The sequence below is a fragment of the Humulus lupulus genome, chromosome 4, assembly GCF_963169125.1.
Source record: "Humulus lupulus chromosome 4, drHumLupu1.1, whole genome shotgun sequence".
Taxonomy (NCBI): Eukaryota; Viridiplantae; Streptophyta; class Magnoliopsida; order Rosales; family Cannabaceae; genus Humulus; species Humulus lupulus.
In genome coordinates this window covers 2,079,768-2,098,667 of record NC_084796.1, presented here as the reverse complement: position 1 = coordinate 2,098,667, position 18,900 = coordinate 2,079,768, and the positions used below count along the sequence as shown (strand labels likewise).

Below are 18,900 nucleotides of genomic sequence, written 5' to 3'. Positions count from 1 at the left end.
AAATTGTATACACTTGTCAAAAAAAGTAGATGTGTTGTATTTGCGACTTATATATATATATTAATATTACTAAAGTACTTTTATATATATATATATGTTTTTAAAGATTTTCTTGTTTTGCATGCTTTGGTTGTTTAATTCTTGCATTGCATGGAACAATTATTTAAAGACAACAACAACCGAACATGCTTCTTTACTACAACACCTTCTTTCATTTCATAACAAAGCCTCCTTTTTTGTACTTTAATCAAAGCATGCATGTTAATTTTTTATATTTTTTATGGTACTTTATATATATATATATTAACTAATATTGATATATTTTTAGCTCCCTTCCCATGATCTATTTTTTAAAATTATTTTACACGCTAACTTAGTTTTGATAATTCTTTGCAAAATGACATCTGATAATTTAGCCAGACTGATCAAAAAATTTAAATAACCGGTCGAAAAATTTAGACAACTGGTCGAATTTTTAGACCGAAGTCATTTTGCAAAAATTTAAAAAAAAAAAAAAAAAAAAGCCAAAATGTAAATTCATTTCATAAAAGAGGTCATTCTTACCAATTTCTCTATATTTTACTATAAAACATTTTTCTAAAATAAAAAATATATAGGTTATATGTAAGAAATTCTTATAATGTTAAGAATTTTTTCTAAAAAGAATATCAATGTCCTATTGGCTTAGCTTATTTTAAGCTGCTTTTAGCTTCTAGTATAAAAAAAAAAAAACACTTTCGAGATTGTTTTGGTAAGAAATAAAAAGTATTTTTTTTAGTTATGACTAGTATAATATATGATTTATTAATATAAATAAATAAATAAAATGGTAACAATCTGTGTTGATTATATTATTACATAGATATATATATATATATATATGATAATTTATGGAAAGATATATAAGCAAGAGTGAAAGATAGACAACTATAATATGAAGTGAATAATGAAAGAATGCAGGCTGAAATTGACAGCTTAATTAATTAATTAATTTCATAATAAATGATTTCCCATTTAATTAGTTATTTTTCTTCTCATATTATGGCTCCTCTTCTCTGTCAAAACTCTCATCAAAGACTACTTGTAATGAAAGACTATATACGTGTACTGGTCTTATCCACAATCATTTTGGACCATCACAATCATTCTTGTTAATTGCTTAAAATGTTTACAAACATGTATATATATATATATATTAACCCATATTAATACTATTTAAATTAAATCAAAATACAATTATAGTGTAAACAACGATTTTGTACTTGTGTTTTATCAAAATACAAATTTAGTACTTTATGTTTTCTAACAATATTTATTTGGTACACTGTAATTTGAAGTTGTTTATATTTGATACCATGTACTCAAATTTAATAAATAAAATTTTATCAATATGACCAAATTATCTTAAGTTATATGTAATTATATAATTAAATTTAAATTTGAAACTCGTATAATTGATGATAGTTTGGTCATATTAATAAAATTTTATTTAGCACATTTGAGTCAAAAATACCAAACATATACAATTTCAAATTACATAGTACCAAATAAGCATTATTGAAAATATAAAGTATCAAATTTGTATTATGGTAAAACACAGTATACCAAATAAATATTCACCCTAAATTATATACATTTATTCTCTCATGCACTATAATCAACTATTCATGACCCTTCAGCTCAAAGGAACTGTAATACAATCATTTATGACAAAAGATCTGAAATTATAAGAACATAACTTTTTAAAGACTCCTTGTGCATATATACATATACAGCTATAAGTGGTTATTAAGGTACAAAAACCTTATCCTATATTTCTTGTTGTTCTTAGAATATCATTTTCCTTACCTAATCCTCCATAGTCATGCCTCCATGCTAGGACAGAAAATAAAAGAAAAAAAATAATCTTGTTATGAGTAGTAACATGGGATATTGGGAATTGTTTCAACAAGCAATATATTATATATGTTTACATATATATATATATTTATGCATAATAAGCAGTCATTTTCTTAGTACCCCAAATCAAACTTACAAAGAAATAAGTCAATTTCATGAAGGAAGAAAATAAAAAACAAAACTTTGAGGCAATTTTCAGTTATACATTACAAAATATGATTTTTTTTTTTTTATATATATTTTTTTATTTGTGTTTGTGCCAACAAGGAGTAGTAGTTTGTTGCATGTTTTATGGGAAAAGTGACTAGAAAACTCTTAAGCTACTCAAATGTTTTTATTTTTTTTTGACAATATTATTTTTTTGTGTTTTCATGTATATCTACATAAAAGTACAGCTGTCTGTCCCTGGTGAAAGAAAGAAAGAAAGTACATGGTTATGCTTGTGAGCATGTACGAAGCAATATGGTTATGCTTGGTCAGAAAGACAAGAAAGACCAACTCACCTTGATTTTGATTCTGTGTTATACACACCTTGTACATTAGAATCTATTTATGTTCTTTTGTTTGTAATCAAGTTCCAGTTAAATTTAAAGGAAGAAGAAGAAAAAAAAAAGAAAGATAAATAAAAAATCATGGGCTATAAAGCTTTGTAAGTACCAAAGAAACTCATGGGAAGAAAAAGTGAAAATATTTGTCTGGTTTGAAACCCTATAAAAAGTTCTGTCTTCCCTATTCAACTTTTAATTTGTGAGTAAATCATTAGTGGGCATTATCATACTGGAAAGATCAAAGATGGTGAGAATTTTAACCCAAAAAAAAAGGAAAAAGAATGACTTTTGTTCATCATTATCTGTGCTTTTTTTCACATTGGAGTTTCAAATTTTTCTGTTAGTATAAAAACACATGTTTGAAACTTCTGGAGTGATTTATTTAAAGAAATCCAATTATCCAATGCTGATTAGTAAGTTAATTATTTAACTGAATATGTGTTTAGACCTCTGATATAACAAGATTAATTCATATAATGAAAAGAACATGATCAAAGATGAACACTTTTTATAAGCTTTTCATATACTTTTAAGTTTTGTACTTTAGATCCCTTTGATGATATTCTTACAAGTATTTATTTGCTTCTCAAAGAAGGGTATTTGTGGTTTAGTGTGACATAATTATATAGTCATCTAAGAAACCATTCAAAAAGACTGAAAAACAGTATATATATTCTCTGATCTCAAAAGCAGTTGGGCAATTTATGCCTTTCACAAGTAAAAAAACATCATCCAAAACAATGACAAGAAAAAATGTGAAATTGAAGCTTTTATTTGCAAATTGATAGCATCCATCCTGAGGGATACCGCCATTTGAGAGGCGCGGTTCAAGAACCAAAAATAAACAATATTCTCTTCCTTGAAGCTTCAAGAGAAACTGATACAGATGCAAAAAGAGAGGAGGGAAAGGCCTTCATGGTGTAGGTAGACCAGACCATTTAAAGGTTGCCAATGTTTATCGGCTCACGCAAGAACCTCTCCATTTGACGCGCCCTAGTCTTAATTGACATGTCAAACACCTTCCTATCGAATTCTACCACGAGCCCACCCAGAATACTGGTATCAATCTGCCATGTTAACAGAAGAGAGAAAGTCAGAAACCGTTTGTACAAAATCTGTGAATTGAATGAACAGGTGAAGTGGGGTGGCTCGGCTCAGTACTTACCTTCTGTTCAAGAATAACCTTCTTCCCATGACCGATGATATCCTGCAGTGCATCCTTCAACTCTTTCTCCTCCTCAGGTGGAATGGGCTAGCAAGAGAGTAACGATTAGATCAGTACTTGGTCAACAAAATGTAGAAACGTTTATACATAGAAGTTGTTTATAACTTGCATCCAGTTTACAGAAATGCTATCCCAGTATATAAAATTTCAGGAATTATGACAGAGATCTGTATCAGCAAAGCAATCACAAAGTCCAAAATCAGATGACCCTCAAGGTTATTAATGTCAACCAGTAATTATAAAAACTCAAAACATGATAAGAACATGTGCAAATTTAATAAATCAGCCACTATAAGGTCAAACAGCAAAATCCCTCCATAATAGTTCTTCCCAAAATGACCAATATCTCACATCAACTTTTCCAACAAAGAAAAAGACAAATAACTAAATGCAGTTGTGGACCTCATCTTCAGCATCAAACTTTAAGATATTGGTCACAGTAAAATCAACACAAGTCTTGTGACGAATCCCACAAGAAATACGGTAGGCTGCCAAGATACATTCTTACCCAATTATGCCAACACTGACACAATCTTTTCCTTGAGACAAAATGATGAAAACAAACTTTCCAAAATGGTAAGAAATAAGGAAGTGAAATAAACTACAAAAGAATTCAAACTTACAATGACAGTTGTCACAATAGCTCTCACTTCTCCTCTGTGAGCCATAGTCAACTCTTCAAACTTCTTTGCTATGCTGTCAATGTATCTTAGCCTACCATTTGCAGCCACGGTAACTACAATAATTATTAGAAATAAAGTTAACATCTGAGACTAAAAGCTGCTGACAACAAAGCTAATATCTAACATTTCAAGTACAATAAAATTGCAGATAAACTAAAAGTAGAAAAAAAAAACCAACAATGGTAAAGCAATAAAAGAACCATGATAAGGTGCTTGGTACTTCTACAACCATATATACAAAAACCTTCCAAAGAGAAAGAATAAAGATGGACTGAACAGCCCCTAGTGTAGTGTCTTGACTAGGGTAGTTGTCAATGTCATTGGTCCACATTCAATGTAAATTTATACTGTTCAGTACACAGTGGTTTAATGTTCCATATACGACCAAAAACTAAAAACTAAGCAAATAGAGATAACAAAATTTCAAAAATACAGTAAAGCAACATTGATTACATTTATAATGAACCAATCGGATTTCTTAAGTATAAAAACCCATGAATTGAAGAAAAAGGGCTGCAAGATAAATAGACAAATATATAATGTGATTATATTAGGCAGAAAGTGATACTAAATTAAAAAATTAAGCAAACTCTAAAGTCTAACAGTGAACATAATACAAACAAAACCTAATAAGATTCAAAGACAGATGATCTTAAAATAAATTACTATGAGCAACTGACCATACCCAAGAAGTTCTTTGTAACATCTGAAAGTTTAGCTTGGATACATATGTCATCAATTGCACCCACTCGAGTCTTTGCAGGAACTGACGGATCCTTGGTGAATTGAGAAAACACAGGACTTTTCTTTGTAGCCTCGACAAGATCATTAAGCTCAGACTCAACCTTATCCAAGGCATTAGTTTTTACTGCCGCCACGTACAAAGCAGAGGCATAGTTCCCACAGCCCCCAAACAAAGCCAATGGAACCTGGAACATCGCAACAATGCCCAATAAGTGACTTTTTTTCTTTCTGGAAACTTAAATACTCATTTACTCGTATGATAAATTAGTTGCATACAGTCAAAATATAAAACCTAAATATGTATTTAAATGGATAGGTATCTCTGAAAACAGAGATTAATGTCGAGGTTTTAACTACTATGGCAGATGAAATGTGCACAATATGCAATAATACGAGTAAATGATGCTAAAGCTCCAGAATTATTGTGTACAGAAAGAAGATGGGAGAGGAAACAGAATATTTCATATGGCGGTATATGATGTTTCCTTCATATGGACATAATCACATGATAAATTCTTGGTTTTTGATTGACTAGAAAAAGCCTGAAACATATCCTAGACTGCATTGAAAAAAAAACAGCTCAGTTACCTTAACCTTCACTTCCTTTTTCTCAGTCGCAGTTGAGAAATTCCTGGAGATCTGCAAATACAGGTTTGTCAATAGTTACACTTTGGTTTTATAAATATAAGAAACATGCCAATGGTTACAATTGTATACTGAGACTATGTAAGCATAAAATCCATACTAAAGTTCAGCAACATTACTTCTCAAACACCCAAAGCAGACAACGCTGTTCAGAGATTCTCTTATAACATAAAACTAGATTTTCAATACATCTAAGTTCTTTGCAATATCAACCTATAAAAATAAGAAGATTTCTAAGCCATTGTAAATCTAGCATACATCTTTAAATAAACAAACTTGCAGTAATGGGTTATTTATTACCCATAACAAGTTGGAACTTTGTGGTGGAAAAATCAAGCCTGTGAGGAGATGAGAACGTTTTTGCTATGCTTCTTTTCAATAATTTAACAAATCTCAAATTGGGTTACTTTGGAATGGTAGTTTTAGCTCACTGACTAATTATAAGAGTAAAGTTGCGCCATTTGGGTTCTGTAGCTGACTAGCTGCTATAAATTGCATCATGGGTTTCCTTGTGAAGGTGAGATTAAGCCACTGAGGAGTGGAAACAATGGAGATAAACAATCCTATTCAGGAAAAAATGAAAACGGTAGAATGTGAAGGAAATTTTCATTGAGATTAAGCCCAAGATTGCGGTTACAGGAAATTAAAATGGAGCGAGTTTCAATTGAGACAAAGTTGAATAATGTCAAGGCTTATGTGTGAAAGAATATAATAAGAAGAGTATTGCTTTCTGGTTCTGTTTCCGTTGCATTGGGGATATGCTATCTATTTTTAAAACTAACAGCATTGCCATCTCCAAAAATAGTTCCACATTCGGACTCAATACCGAACCTTCAAAACGGGTCTGTTACGAAGGTTCTGATTGAAAACGGGCCTCGTCGTACATATTACAATAACAAACTTGCACAGTGAAGAAGCATATACTCAAAAATCCAATGAAGAATCAATGGCAACAAGTTCGCCCCGAATATCAAGTTCCACTCTTTTCATTTCCCCCAAAACTAGTTCAAAAAATTATAAAAAAAAAATCCCTTTTCACAAATCATTCCAACAATTGGTTTCACAAAACATTGAAATGAATCATAAACCGAATCACAGTACAAATTATATCAACAAAATTGATTCTTTTCTTAATTTGTGCATTATTCCCACAAATTAAACCAACCTCAGAATCGGTGAAAATAGGGGAAAGTAGAGCTTTCTGGGGGGTTGATCTACTGCCAGTGGCGAGAGATTCTGAACTGATCAGCTTAGAAGCGACTGGGAGAGTCGATCTCATACGACCTGCGAACGCCATTCCGTCTGAAAAAGAACCCTAATTTTTTTTTTTCTTTGAGTTTTTGCGTAGCTAAAAATGACGTACGAGAGAGAAGACTATATATTAATCAATTCAGAGCTGGAATGAGGAAGGGGTAGTAAACGACATGTCGTTTTATTTTTAGGTGACATATTAATAAACGACTTGTCGTTTTACGAAGGCTGTAAATAAACCGACATGTCGTTTTGTTATTGAACACGACGTGTCGTTTTTGGTTTTTTACATTTGAGATCACGTGCGATATATTAAACGACTTATCGTTTTTTTGGTGGCGCGTGTTAGACAATCGCATTGAGTGACAGCTGCAATATGAGCATACGCGTCTAGACAAATCTACCAACCGACCCGACTTGTTGATTCGGGTCATATAATAATAAATAATTATAATATTATATCTCTATATATTTACTTTTAAAATATAAAAAAAAAACAATATGCTAAAGATATTTAATTTTAGACAACGACACGTGTCTTTGTTTAAATTAAATGTTAGCCACTAGTTTTTATATAGGGGTGTACATCAGTCACCTTCATATTATTTTAACACATTTTAATTAATCTAAAGTAAATTTTGGGTTGCAAAAAATCTCTCCAATTAAGAAAAAAAAGAAATATTAACTCGACAAAAATTTTATAAAACAAAACTTTTAATCGGTTTATTCGGATTATATTAAGCGGATTATTATAATTTCTAAACCAATCAATATAATAATTTAGCGATTTAAATTTTTATTAGGTAATTCAGATTGTGAATTTTATCGATTTATTCGATTTGATTTGAGCAGTTTATTCCGATTGAACGATTTGCAAAAAATTTTGCACACTCCTAGTTTTATATATTATTATTTTTAATACATTATATTATTTTTCTCTTTAAAATGATCTATTGTAGATGATTGTGTATTATTAAATGTTAAATTTTAGATTAAATACTATCCACTTTTGTTGGACTAATAATATATATGAGATTAAAAAAGTTGACTATTCTCTTTTCCCAATTATCCCCATCCACACTAATTACTTATATTAAAAAAAATTATACTTTAAGGCAGTATTATAACATAAATAGTTGAATTTAAAATCTAGTTCACATATTATAATTTTAAAATATTAAAAAATAATTAAATTTAACTACTCATAATATATCATCTCGAGTGATCTTAGACATTATTATTTTTAAAATGCTTCTTATATGTGGGATATGTTTTTTTTGTTAAAATAAAAAAAATAAGGTTATTATAATTCAAACTTTTTTCAAAATAATATTACTCTATAGTTATATATCACAAATACATCTCTTACCACCTCATTTTTTTTTAATAATTATTTGACGAAAATTAAAGAAAATTCATGATAGACATTAATTAAATAAATTGGTTATCTTGATTTGAATTATTGAACTGAAAAAAAATTAGATAGTCAATTTTGGTTTTTTTTTTTTATTAAATATCTTCGATATTTTATAAGCACAACTACTAGTCTTGTTTGCCCATCTAACTAAGAAATCTCCCAAATGCTACGATATTTTATAAGGATAAACTTAATAAAAATACTAGAAATTTTGGAAAATAAACAAATTACATTACCTAAATTTAGATATATATATATCTATATAATTTACCGAGTAAATCCAAATCCAAAAGTTTTTTCCCCTATAGATTTATAGTAAAAACTCACTTTTATTTATTTATTTAGAACTAAAGATTCAAACTTTCAACCTCAGCAATATATTGTGTTAGGTAAAATTTTGGTTTTTAAAATTTTTAAACACAAAAATTAAAATATTATTTTTATTTTTGTCTCTTTATTTTTAAAAATAAAAATATATTTGGTAACTATTTTTATTTTTTGTTTTTAAAAAAATTAATAAATGTTTTTGATAACTTTTATTTTATTTTTTTTAACAATATAAAACAAGGTGTTGATTTGAATAAGAGAAGAAAAAAATAAACGAAAAGTTGTAAACTGTTTGAAAAAAATTTAAAAGTAAAAAAATTATATTTTCAAAATTTAATAAAAATTTTAAAAATAATAAATAAAAATAAAATTACCAAACATTACTTTATGTTTAATTGTCAAATTTTTAATCAATTAAATAAAAACTATTTTTTAAGTGTTACTAAACAACATCATAAAATTTTATTTTTTATTAAATCAAAATGGGAGATTTGGAAACTCATTAAAAAAATGTAAATATTAGATGGTAAGTTTTGAGTGTAAATAAATGAAGAAAAAATATCAAATTTTGAGGACCATATCATGAAATTGAGAAAATATAATAACCGTAATTTTGAAAAATAAAATTATACTTCTTAAAATAAAAATTATACTTACTTAAAATAAAAAGTAACACAATAAAATTTACAAAATAAAAATATGTATTTTGAAAAAAGAAAATCTTTTTTTTATTTAATCAAAATGGGAGATTTATAAAATAAACCTTTTAAAAAATTAAATATATAAATATTATAGAGAGATTTTAATGACAGCAATGTTAGAAATTATTGTTTATATGATGGTGTATATCATAATTATAGGAGATATCCCACTCAACTTTAAAAAAATTTAAAAATTTTGTTTTACAATAGTATAAAAAAAATATAACGAACGCAATACAATTAACTATTTAAACTCTAATTTTGATAAAATTAGTAAGATAATTACTATAATTATACTATACACCGTGGTATGATTTTTTTTTATTATAAAATCTGTACTTATCAAAAACACAAAATTGATACCCTGTGTAATAATTTCCCAAAAGTTATATGATTTTATTTATAAAAAAAATATTAGATAGTAAAGTTTTGAGTGTAAATTAATGAAAAAAAAAAAACAAATCTTTCAACGTCATAAGACCATGCTAATCCACCAACCGGTAATACCGCATATACATCTTCGAGTCCGAGCCCCGATTCTCTGTGTCTTGTATTTTCCAGAACCTTTTCTCTTCATTTTCTCTTTCTCTTTCTCTATATTACAACAACAACAAGCCCTTTTCTCTCAGCTATATTAACAAACACCTTGTGATCTCATCTGGGTTCATCATCTCCAACTCGACTCAAGACTCAAAACCATGCTGCAGTTCTTTTTCACGGCGGCTTTCTCTGCAATCCCTTTGACTCTCTATATTCCTCCGCCCAGAAACGTCAACCTCTTCGTGGAGACCGTGGAAGATGCTTTGAGAGAGTCCAGGCCTTACACCGATAGGCTCTTCCCTCGAGCTCGCCGTATATGGTCCTGGATCTTATCTTGGGTCCTCTGTGGCCCAAGAACAAGAAGAAGGTAGGCAACACAACACAACACAACAAATTTTCAATCGTACCCTTTTGTAAATACACCTCAATTTTCAATTTGTTTTGGTTTAATTTTGTTGTTAATAATAATGGTGTGGAGGAGTGTGGTCTTCTTCTTCTTGTGTCGGCTGCAATTGTCGTTTTTTGTTATGTGAAATTTTAGGTAATCTGGTTTGTATAAAGTTAGAAACTTTGTTTTTGGTTTTCTGTGTTTATCATCAAACCATGAGATGTCACACAGTTGAAGATTGAACAAAGAAGAAGGAGTGAGAGTGAAACGAAGTAAAGAATGAGGCTTTTTTTTACATATGTATGTACAAAAGAGCTAATGTACTTTACTTTTGAATATTAGATTTTAGAATTTTTACTTTCATGAATGTAAAGCTCAAACGTTGAACTTAGTAGCTTAGCTGTTTCAATGTATTTATCTGGTTTAGTTTTCCCAGATTTGGATTTTTTTTCCCTCTTTGTTGCTTCTTCTAAGCTATCCTTTTCTCATTCCAAATAAAATAATGATATTTATGATAAACAGCTGTTGGCTGCTTTATCTTTATCTGAAATGAGCTGAAGGAGGACAGTGGAGAGAAATTGATATATATAATATATAAAGGAAGAGACAAAAGGATGATGAAATCATAACATAACTCTCTCTCTCTCTCTCTCTCTCTCTCTCTCTCTCTTTCTCTCTCTATATATATATATATATGTACTTTTCTTGGCATGGATAGTATAGTAGTTAAGAACAGATGTTTTCACAAATGAGGATCTTTAGAAATAGAATAACCCAAAATTCATCTGTGATGTGTTTGCAATCCATTGAAGATTGAATCTATGTACCTATAAGCACTTGTGAATTTACAGTTTTGTTCTGTGAAACCAAAATTTTCTGTGTAAAGTTGTGATCTTTGATAATAGCATATTATATTAGCTAATTTACATTAGTGCCAACTACTTTTGTGTTTCTCATTCCTAAGGATAAAAAAGGACTGAAAAAGTAGCTAAAGAAAACAGACTTTATTATGTAAAACCAAATTTTGCGCTGTAAAGTATTGAACTTTTTTTGCCAATATAGATTATGATGAATTTTCTTTCTTTCAGCGCTTTTATGGTTGAAATTGACATTAATGTTCAGCTTGTGATAAAAAATACTGAAAAAGTAGCAAAGGAAAATAACTAGTTCACAGTTGGAATGGAGAGACAAGAACAAAAAAAGAATACTTTTTTATTCATAGATAATGAATTTTTACTTACAGTTTTATCAACAACAACAAGAATAATGAATGAATGAAAGAAAGAAAGAATACTAAAGGGTATGATGTATGAGAAAGAATGAATCTGATGGGGCAGATAACTTTATTAAGAAATAAATGAAAGAATGGATTTGTAAATTGTAATGATGTAAGGTAAAATAATTTTAAGCACCGTAGGTGGATAGTGTGCAAGGCTTCAGAAACCAAAATACATCCAAAGTCTTTGCTTCTTTTGCATCAACAATAGAAGAAGCGGTTTTGTTTTTCTCCATGGACTCCTCCTTTGCTACTAATAATACTTGCTTATTCTGTTCTTGAAGGATTCCCCTCTCCTAAAAGTTCATGAAAAACAGATAATAAAACATAATCAGGCCAAAACCAAAGACGGTATATCTCCTCACTTGATGAAAATTTGATATTAGCTTGAAGGGTTGGTTACATACCATGAGTTTGGATTTGGAAAGCTTTGAAGGGGTGGGGGTGGTGGTGGTGGTGGTAGTAGCAGTCTTCCCGGCAGCTCCTCCACCCCTTGTGGCAGAAAAGCATTGAGGAGAGGGAGGATTTGTTCGGATTTGAAACAAGTTATCCTCGCCTTTGCGTTTTACATTCTCTAAGACCAAGTTCTTAGTCTTGGAGATAGGCGTGTTCTCTGTCTCATCGTTTCTTCTGCACAAAATAGTTATGAAACTTTACCTAAAGCCTTTCATTCTCATTAGGATACATTCGAACTAATCTATAGGTAATTTGAATAGTCTAGACTCTAGAGTTCACACAATCACAATCTTATCAATATATACATGCATACATACCATAATTTTCTTTTGAAACTAGGCTCTCATAAATGACTCGAACCTTAGACTTCGTGAGAGCAAATCCCAAGCCAGACCATTTGAGCTACTCTAATTTGTTTAATCTAGTCTACAGTCTTACCGAAATTCCATTATGCACAAAGGAGCTAATGAACACTAATGGTGTGTAGCTTATGAATCCAGTGTGCATAGGCTTAGCTTTACAGCATGAAGTGAAACTAACTAGATGATGATTTCATTAGATTACAGATCCGAAGAATCTTTAAGGTATTGAATTATCCACAATGTGAAGTAAACAGAGTAGACAAAATGGTGAAGCATTTTTTTAGCTCGAAAAATGGACTTACTTTTTCCTTCTTGGCTTCTCCTTGAGAATGCTCCTCTCCATCTCTAGTGGCTTCTCTTTAAGAATGCCTCTCTCCATCTCATGAGGTTTATCTTTAACTCCATCAAGCAATGGCTTCCTCTCCTTCCCTTTCCAATCCAACTCAACCAAGACCTCACCTTTAATCTTTCCCTCCATCACCACATTTTCCTTCACACTCTCAACACTCTTCCTCACACTATCTCTCTCCTTTGTTCTTATTGCCATTCTCTTCAATTCACTGCAGAACTCAGTAATCTGATTCAGAATATCCCGTCCTGCGAACAAGTTCCTCGCCGAGAGCGTGCTTTTCAGCCTCGGTGGCAGCACCTCATTGTTGTTCCGTTGCAATGGAACTTCAACAGCTTCTTTCTTTTCAGTGCTTGATTTGAAAGCCGACTTGATGACCTTAGCATGGCTGTTGTTGTTTAAAGGAGTTGACAAATTTGGATTGTGGTTTTCGCTGTCCTCATTGAAATTGGAGTTACCAATTGGTGTTACCCAAGCTTGAGCTACCCCTCTTCTCTTCAACTTGGTCTCTCTGTTGAAATGGAAAGTGTTGTTTATAAGACTATACTTGAACCTAAATTAGAAAGTAGCAGTTACTAAAAAAAAGGGTCGATTCAATTATGTTTCTACAGTACCTTTGGCTTCTATCACCAAGTGGAGAGATTTGGGAAACACCAGCTGGGATTGCAAGCTTCACCAATGAAACAATTTAAACCAAAAATTCAGAAAACCAAAATAGTAAGTTGGCACAAGCTAATAAGGAGTACAGATTTTGTTGAATTTCACTCTGCCCACATCCATTCGATGATTGGATTGATCAATCTAAACCAACTTAAGCACACAAAATAATATCAAAATACATAATGGAATTTTTCCCAAATGAGACAAAATCCATAGCTGCTAATAAGACACATAAAATCTTGATCTTCTTGCTACTATTCTCAGACTTTCTTGGCATACAGAACAGAACAAATTCAACCCCATGACTAAAATCAAAGACAACCCAGAAAAGCCAAAACAATAAACAAACCTTAGAAGGAGTAGATTTGAGAAAATCTTCAGCTGTCTTTGGGTGGTTGCAATCTGAAAACAAACAAAAAATTAAAAATCTAAACTTGGGCATGGTTTCCACTTCTGCAAAAAAAGATTGAACTGGGTTTTAGAGATTAAGAGAAGAAATGTTACCGGGTCTGCAAAACCAAGACTCATCGTCCACAGGGTGGTCGTTTGGGGACAAGAAATCGAACCATTTGGGTGCGTTTATGTGCTCGTAAAGCTCATCTTCTACAAACTTTGACTCAATGTTTTTCCAGTCTATTTTTGCTGGTTCCATTACAGAGAGAGAAAGAGAGTGAGAGCGAGCTGAAGAAAGAGAGAGAGAGAGAGATTGTGGGGTTTGGTTTGGAGGAAGAAGAAGAAGGAGAAGAAGTAACGGTTACAAGACAGAGAGATAGGTGAACGTTGTTTACTTTACTAATTACTACCAATTCTTTCTGACCGTTGGGAAATGGTACATTCTTTATTATTATTTGTTTTTTTTTTATTATTATTATTAAATGAAAGTGGGGACTTCTTTAATTGGATCCAAGGAGAGAGAAAGATCCTCTACAACCAAGACCACCTTAACTATTGTATGCCACTATATAGATTTGTGTACTTCAAAAAGTCAATGAAGAACATGATTAGTTTTAATCAAAGGTGAAACCTTTTTTCACTATTTGCTTTACTTTATAAGCCATCTTATCCTCATACAGATTTTGACAATCGTTGCTTTAGATTTTGTATGGTAGACTCTAATTGAGTGATTACTGATTATGGTAATCTGATTTGGTTTCTCTATGAAAAATAATTTCTTTTTCACTTTTACCATAAGTAAATAGATTAAGAGTTAAAAAAAAGCTTTGATTTTTCAGTTTCATCATTGAACCAACTATTGAATCCGTACAAATGACCTGACTTGACATAACTTATCATGGAACTTCAGATTTTAGCTAAGCCAAATAATTTATGATTTGTTTCCACAAAATTTGAGGTTGGATTAATTCATTATGAATACTTGACTAATTTTCTGATCACTAGAACTGTAGGGAAACTTGGTTCGAATGAAAAAGTTAGTCAACAAGTTACAAGAACAGTGTTAGAATACAATATGAATACTCATAAGTATGCTATTTTCTTTGGCCATATCTCATCATCATCATCATCATCATCATCACATCAACACAGAAGTTAGAGTGAAAAGTAATTTGTAATTAAACATTAATTGTATTAAGAAAAAAAGACAAGAGACTATCTACCCTTCATTACCTAACCCTGTATCATGTATACAAAGATTAAAAAAAAAGACTAACTTTTTAGAAAGAAAAATGAAAAAACATTGAGTTTTCTTCTTCCTCTTTGGCTGGAAATTGAAGCTTTATAATTCTTCAGCTCAGCTCCTCACCAAATACCTCCATGTTACAAACCGGGCATACCTAAACAGATTCAAGAAAAAGTAAAAATCTTTGGGAATATTAAGGAAAAGAGTAGTGAACAAGAAGGGTTGAGAGAAAGGTTGAACCTTGTTGATGCTGAGCCATTTGCTGATACATTCACTGTGATATAAATGTTTGCATGGTAATTTCATTTGCCTATCCCCTCTTTTGTACCTCATCTGGCAAATCACACATCTGTTGTCCAAAGATTATCAATGATTAGATTGAAAAGTATCAAATTGCTTCATAAGAAAGAAATATGAAAAGGTCAATGAAATTGTCAATATTTTTCGATACTAAAAACCTACAACAATTGTTATATAGGTACCGAAAAGAAACTCGAACCTAAGAACTTATCAAAGCAAACTACAGTACATGAAGTATTTATCAGTGTGTTACCTCTCTCCTGATTTTTTTCTTGAGAAAAAACTTCCAAACTTGTACTTGGAGGTCGGAAGCAAGTTAATGAGATCGTCCGAAAGACCTCGGCTTTGAGTACCAACTGTCTCACCCAAGTCAAGTAATTCCTACACAAAGGCATAGAAAAAATGCACAGTCAAATAAGAAAGTAACAATATAAAGAACTAGAACAAGACAATTTCCTTTTAAATATGCTTGGTTTGGGCTAAACAATGACAGAAAGAAGAGTTTAACAAATTCACCAAAAAAAATTTAAAAACTTTCTTCATAGACTGATACTCAGTAAGTATCTATGTGAACAGATTGTGATTGTGGTGAGTATGTTAGCTCAATTGTTGGTGAATAGTAACAAAGAAAGAAAGGACGATAGAACTGTCAGTCAGGCTTTAAATAATTTTACTATTTTGTGAATAGAATTACACACAAATGTAGCAAACCTCGTAGGTCATGTTGTCAGGATCTATGCCGTCCTGCCACACAGTCTGCAACCAGACATAAAGAAGGGCTTATAAATATGCCTTATCTTCTACAGAATTAATATTTATATATACATATATATGTGTCAACTAAACACACATGTAGAATTAATATATATATAGGTATATATGTATGTGTCAACTAAACACACACAAGAAATCCCACGTGGGCTTACAGAAGCCTAGATTCATACCTGGGAAGAGCTGGCATTATTATTCTGTTGATTTGGGATGTCTACAAAAGCACAACAACAATTTTACCATTAGAACCTTAATTTGAATTAGTACTAAAAAAAACATAACAGGGAATTGAGTCAATTGGAATAAAGGCTTTCTGGTTCTACAACCCATCACACACCAATTAAGACACTTTCAGCATGATACACAACAAAGGCCTTTGCCACTCAACTAGATGAAAACTTAAGTTTTTGAAACTAGGCTCCCAGTTATAGCAATTGTCAAAACCTCAGACATTGTTGGAACAAACCACACGCGTGATCGTTTGAGCTTATCCCACTTGAGTGCTAGAAGCATGATAATTGAGTTCACAGAAAGAAAATACTATCACCGGGAATTGGGAACATAGAGCTCATGAAGTGCATAGTGAGTGAGAACCAATTAGGAATAGATATAGAAGAGGGGAAGAGTTGAGACTAACTTTCTTCAGGTGTAGCATGAGCCACTGCTGCTGCATCTGCATCTCCTGATGATACTTCCTCAAACTGTTCTGAGTCTGTGGTTGGAAGTTCCTCTGTGGTCATCATAGAAGGGTATTCCCAAGCTCTCCTGTTCATATCCATTCTTGGCAAATGATCATTTACCTCATAATGACCATAGTAAGAAGTAGAAGTAGTAGTGCTTCCTGGCCCAGAGAATCCAAATTTGTATGAATTCATGTTCATTGACCAGTATAAACTTTCCTGGATAGACACACAGCAGATTCAAAGTATAACAGTTTCATCATAACATACCATTGGAGAGACCATGAACATTATTCACTACTACACCAAAACAAAATCCCATTATCAAAATGCTATTCCATTATCTATTACACCACACTCACTCCCGAAATACTCAAAACTCCATCGAACACACTCGAAGAAAAAAAGGCTATTTTACAAAACATTGTAAAAAAAAATACTATTTTGCAAGATAATATAAAATAAAAAGGGCCTATATTCTGTGTTGTACTCTTTGTATATATATATATTCATACACACACTTCGATCTTTATAGTCAAGTGCATAACATTATATTTCTTTCAGCTCACAAAAGAGAGTGATGGAGGAAAAACACTAACTTGTTTCACATAATAAATTAATGACGTGGACAAAAACATATTTATTTAACAACTTTTAACATAGGTAAGTCTTTTCTTGGTACAATTAGTACAGGGTATTTAATCATTAAATATTAGTTAAAAAAAAAGAGAGAGATAATAAATCTAATCGTACAGACACAGAACTATTCCAAACAGTACTGGTCTCAAAGGAGAAAGAAACAATTTAATATTTATTATACTAACCATAAATTACAAAGGACAAAATAAATGCGTCAGTACAACAACCCATGTCCCAGCATTGATTGCCCTCATCAATCTTTAAACATAAACACCTCGTTTAATCGTTAATCACTGCCCCCAAAACCATGACAAACAAACGTAACCCAAAAAAAACATCACATCTCAATACCCTTTTCACTATTATATCTATATCTATGTATATGCATATACATACATACCTGATCGTGGACAAGCCCAGGATGAGGATAGGTGAGTGGAGGGACTTGTGTGAGGCCTTCAAAGAAGTCCATGAAGCTTTCAGTAGCTGTGTAAGGAAAGCCAGTGTCTATGTAATGCACTTCCATTTGTCTATCTTCGTTCATATCAGTAATAATAAGGTCACTTTACACTACTACTCAAGCTCAATTCCCATAACACACTGCTACAATGAGAATAATCATAATCCACAAATTAGGTTAAGCTAAAAGAAAAGATTATAGGAATATACCAAATTCATAAATTTCAAACCTTTATAGGTTTTTTCAGGTCTCATTCCAAAAGCTGAGTTAAAAGGCCAATTTCTGCACCATAATCACACCAAATAAGGCTCAATTTCTAAACCAGAATCAGTATTGTGTATGTGTATGTACAAGAAATTATACTCACAAAGAATATTGAAGCTAGCTAAAGCTTGATTTTTTTTTTTTGCTTTTCTATCTTAGGAGTTGAAGCAGTGTTTGGCTGCATTGAGAAGAGAGATCGCCGTTTGATTAAGCTAAAGTAAAATCAGATAAGTTTAAACTTCAGTTACATTTCAAGAAGATAATGGCAGAAAAAGAACAGAAGGGAAAAAAAAAATGAAAACTTTCTTTCTTTTTTCTGAGGAACCAAACGAAAGATGATGAATTTGAGGAGTCGGTACCTGCAAAAATGGAGAAAACGGCCACACTCTACTCACACCTTTTCCACGGAAGTTTGCCGAGAGAGAAAATCTGTGAGAAAGTGACAGAAAAAAAAAAAAAAGTAAAATAAGGAAAGAAAAAAAAATGTTTTCCATGAAACATTTCAATTCAAAGAGTTAGAGAGAGAGAACATACATTAATTGATGAAGCTTGATGAGAGAGAGAGCGAGTCTGAATCAATGGAAGAAAAAAAAAAGCTTCTCTTTCTCTCTCTATAAGTGTAATTTGATGAGAGAAAAAAGAGTGTGTGTGAGAGAGAGTGATATATATAAAAAAA

The 18,900-nt window shown here is 31.3% G+C and overlaps 4 protein-coding genes across 7 annotated transcripts; 1 reads left to right on the top strand and 3 right to left on the bottom strand.

Moving 5' to 3' along the window:
• Positions 1-3,097: 3,097 nt before the first annotated feature.
• Positions 3,098-7,105, bottom strand: LOC133829627 (ATP synthase subunit O, mitochondrial-like). The gene is made up of 6 exons (XM_062259358.1): positions 6,910-7,105; positions 5,688-5,738; positions 5,041-5,284; positions 4,296-4,408; positions 3,613-3,699; positions 3,098-3,514 (listed from the first exon to the last, which is right to left on the bottom strand). Exons 1-6 carry the CDS (start codon positions 7,039-7,041, stop codon positions 3,386-3,388), a joined length of 756 nt encoding a protein of 251 aa, XP_062115342.1. The 5' UTR covers positions 7,042-7,105; the 3' UTR covers positions 3,098-3,385.
• Positions 7,106-9,934: 2,829 nt separating this feature from the next.
• LOC133829626 (uncharacterized) lies at positions 9,935-10,815 on the top strand. Its single transcript, XM_062259357.1, has 2 exons — positions 9,935-10,347; positions 10,522-10,815. The coding sequence occupies exons 1-2, from the start codon at positions 10,139-10,141 to the stop codon at positions 10,523-10,525; spliced, it is 213 nt and encodes a 70-aa protein (XP_062115341.1). The 5' UTR covers positions 9,935-10,138; the 3' UTR covers positions 10,526-10,815.
• Positions 10,816-11,565: 750 nt separating this feature from the next.
• On the bottom strand, positions 11,566-14,279 carry LOC133829624 (uncharacterized). 2 transcript variants are annotated; one of them, XM_062259352.1, is made up of 6 exons: positions 13,976-14,279; positions 13,821-13,873; positions 13,426-13,481; positions 12,765-13,322; positions 12,052-12,271; positions 11,566-11,940 (listed from the first exon to the last, which is right to left on the bottom strand). In XM_062259352.1, exons 1-6 carry the CDS (start codon positions 14,121-14,123, stop codon positions 11,773-11,775), a joined length of 1,203 nt encoding a protein of 400 aa, XP_062115336.1. In that variant the 5' UTR covers positions 14,124-14,279; the 3' UTR covers positions 11,566-11,772. The 2 variants fall into 2 exon arrangements, with proteins under 2 accessions (XP_062115336.1, XP_062115335.1); XM_062259351.1 differs by having other exon boundaries at positions 12,052-12,274; positions 13,976-14,278.
• Positions 14,280-15,019: 740 nt separating this feature from the next.
• Positions 15,020-18,900, bottom strand: LOC133829625 (E3 ubiquitin-protein ligase BIG BROTHER). Of its 3 annotated transcripts, none has more exons than XM_062259355.1 (11): positions 18,759-18,900; positions 18,584-18,653; positions 18,328-18,436; positions 18,190-18,242; positions 17,901-18,103; positions 16,819-17,080; positions 16,355-16,395; positions 16,122-16,166; positions 15,664-15,791; positions 15,351-15,459; positions 15,020-15,264 (listed from the first exon to the last, which is right to left on the bottom strand). In XM_062259355.1, the coding sequence occupies exons 5-11, from the start codon at positions 18,042-18,044 to the stop codon at positions 15,217-15,219; spliced, it is 777 nt and encodes a 258-aa protein (XP_062115339.1). In that variant the 5' UTR covers positions 18,045-18,103; positions 18,190-18,242; positions 18,328-18,436; positions 18,584-18,653; positions 18,759-18,900; the 3' UTR covers positions 15,020-15,216. The 3 variants fall into 3 exon arrangements, with proteins under 3 accessions (XP_062115339.1, XP_062115337.1, XP_062115340.1); XM_062259353.1 differs by having other exon boundaries at positions 17,901-18,100; XM_062259356.1 differs by having other exon boundaries at positions 17,901-18,100; positions 18,328-18,402.

Bases quoted from the DNA above. Each gene is read 5' to 3' on its own strand.
- LOC133829627 (XM_062259358.1), bottom strand. From the start codon at position 7,041: ATGGCGTTCGCAGGTCGTATGAGATCGACTCTCCCAGTCGCTTCTAAG. The intron at 4,409-5,040 runs GTATGGTCAGTT...TAATTATTGTAG, and splicing joins TGTTACAAAGAACTTCTTGG to TTACCGTGGCTGCAAATGGT. The intron at 3,515-3,612 runs GTAAGTACTGAG...TTAACATGGCAG, and splicing joins AGGTTATTCTTGAACAGAAG to ATTGATACCAGTATTCTGGG.
- LOC133829626 (XM_062259357.1), top strand. From the start codon at position 10,139: ATGCTGCAGTTCTTTTTCACGGCGGCTTTCTCTGCAATCCCTTTGACT.
- LOC133829624 (XM_062259351.1), bottom strand. From the start codon at position 14,123: ATGGAACCAGCAAAAATAGACTGGAAAAACATTGAGTCAAAGTTTGTA. The intron at 12,275-12,764 runs GTAAGTCCATTT...TATTTTGTGCAG, and splicing joins GAGAAGCCAAGAAGGAAAAA to AAGAAACGATGAGACAGAGA. The intron at 11,941-12,051 runs GTATGTAACCAA...ATGAACTTTTAG, and splicing joins TTTCCAAATCCAAACTCATG to GAGAGGGGAATCCTTCAAGA.
- LOC133829625 (XM_062259355.1), bottom strand. From the start codon at position 18,044: ATGAACGAAGATAGACAAATGGAAGTGCATTACATAGACACTGGCTTT. The intron at 16,167-16,354 runs GTATGAATCTAG...GTCTGGTTGCAG, and splicing joins ATAATGCCAGCTCTTCCCAG to ACTGTGTGGCAGGACGGCAT. The intron at 15,460-15,663 runs GTAACACACTGA...TTTGGACAACAG, and splicing joins AGAAAAAAATCAGGAGAGAG to ATGTGTGATTTGCCAGATGA.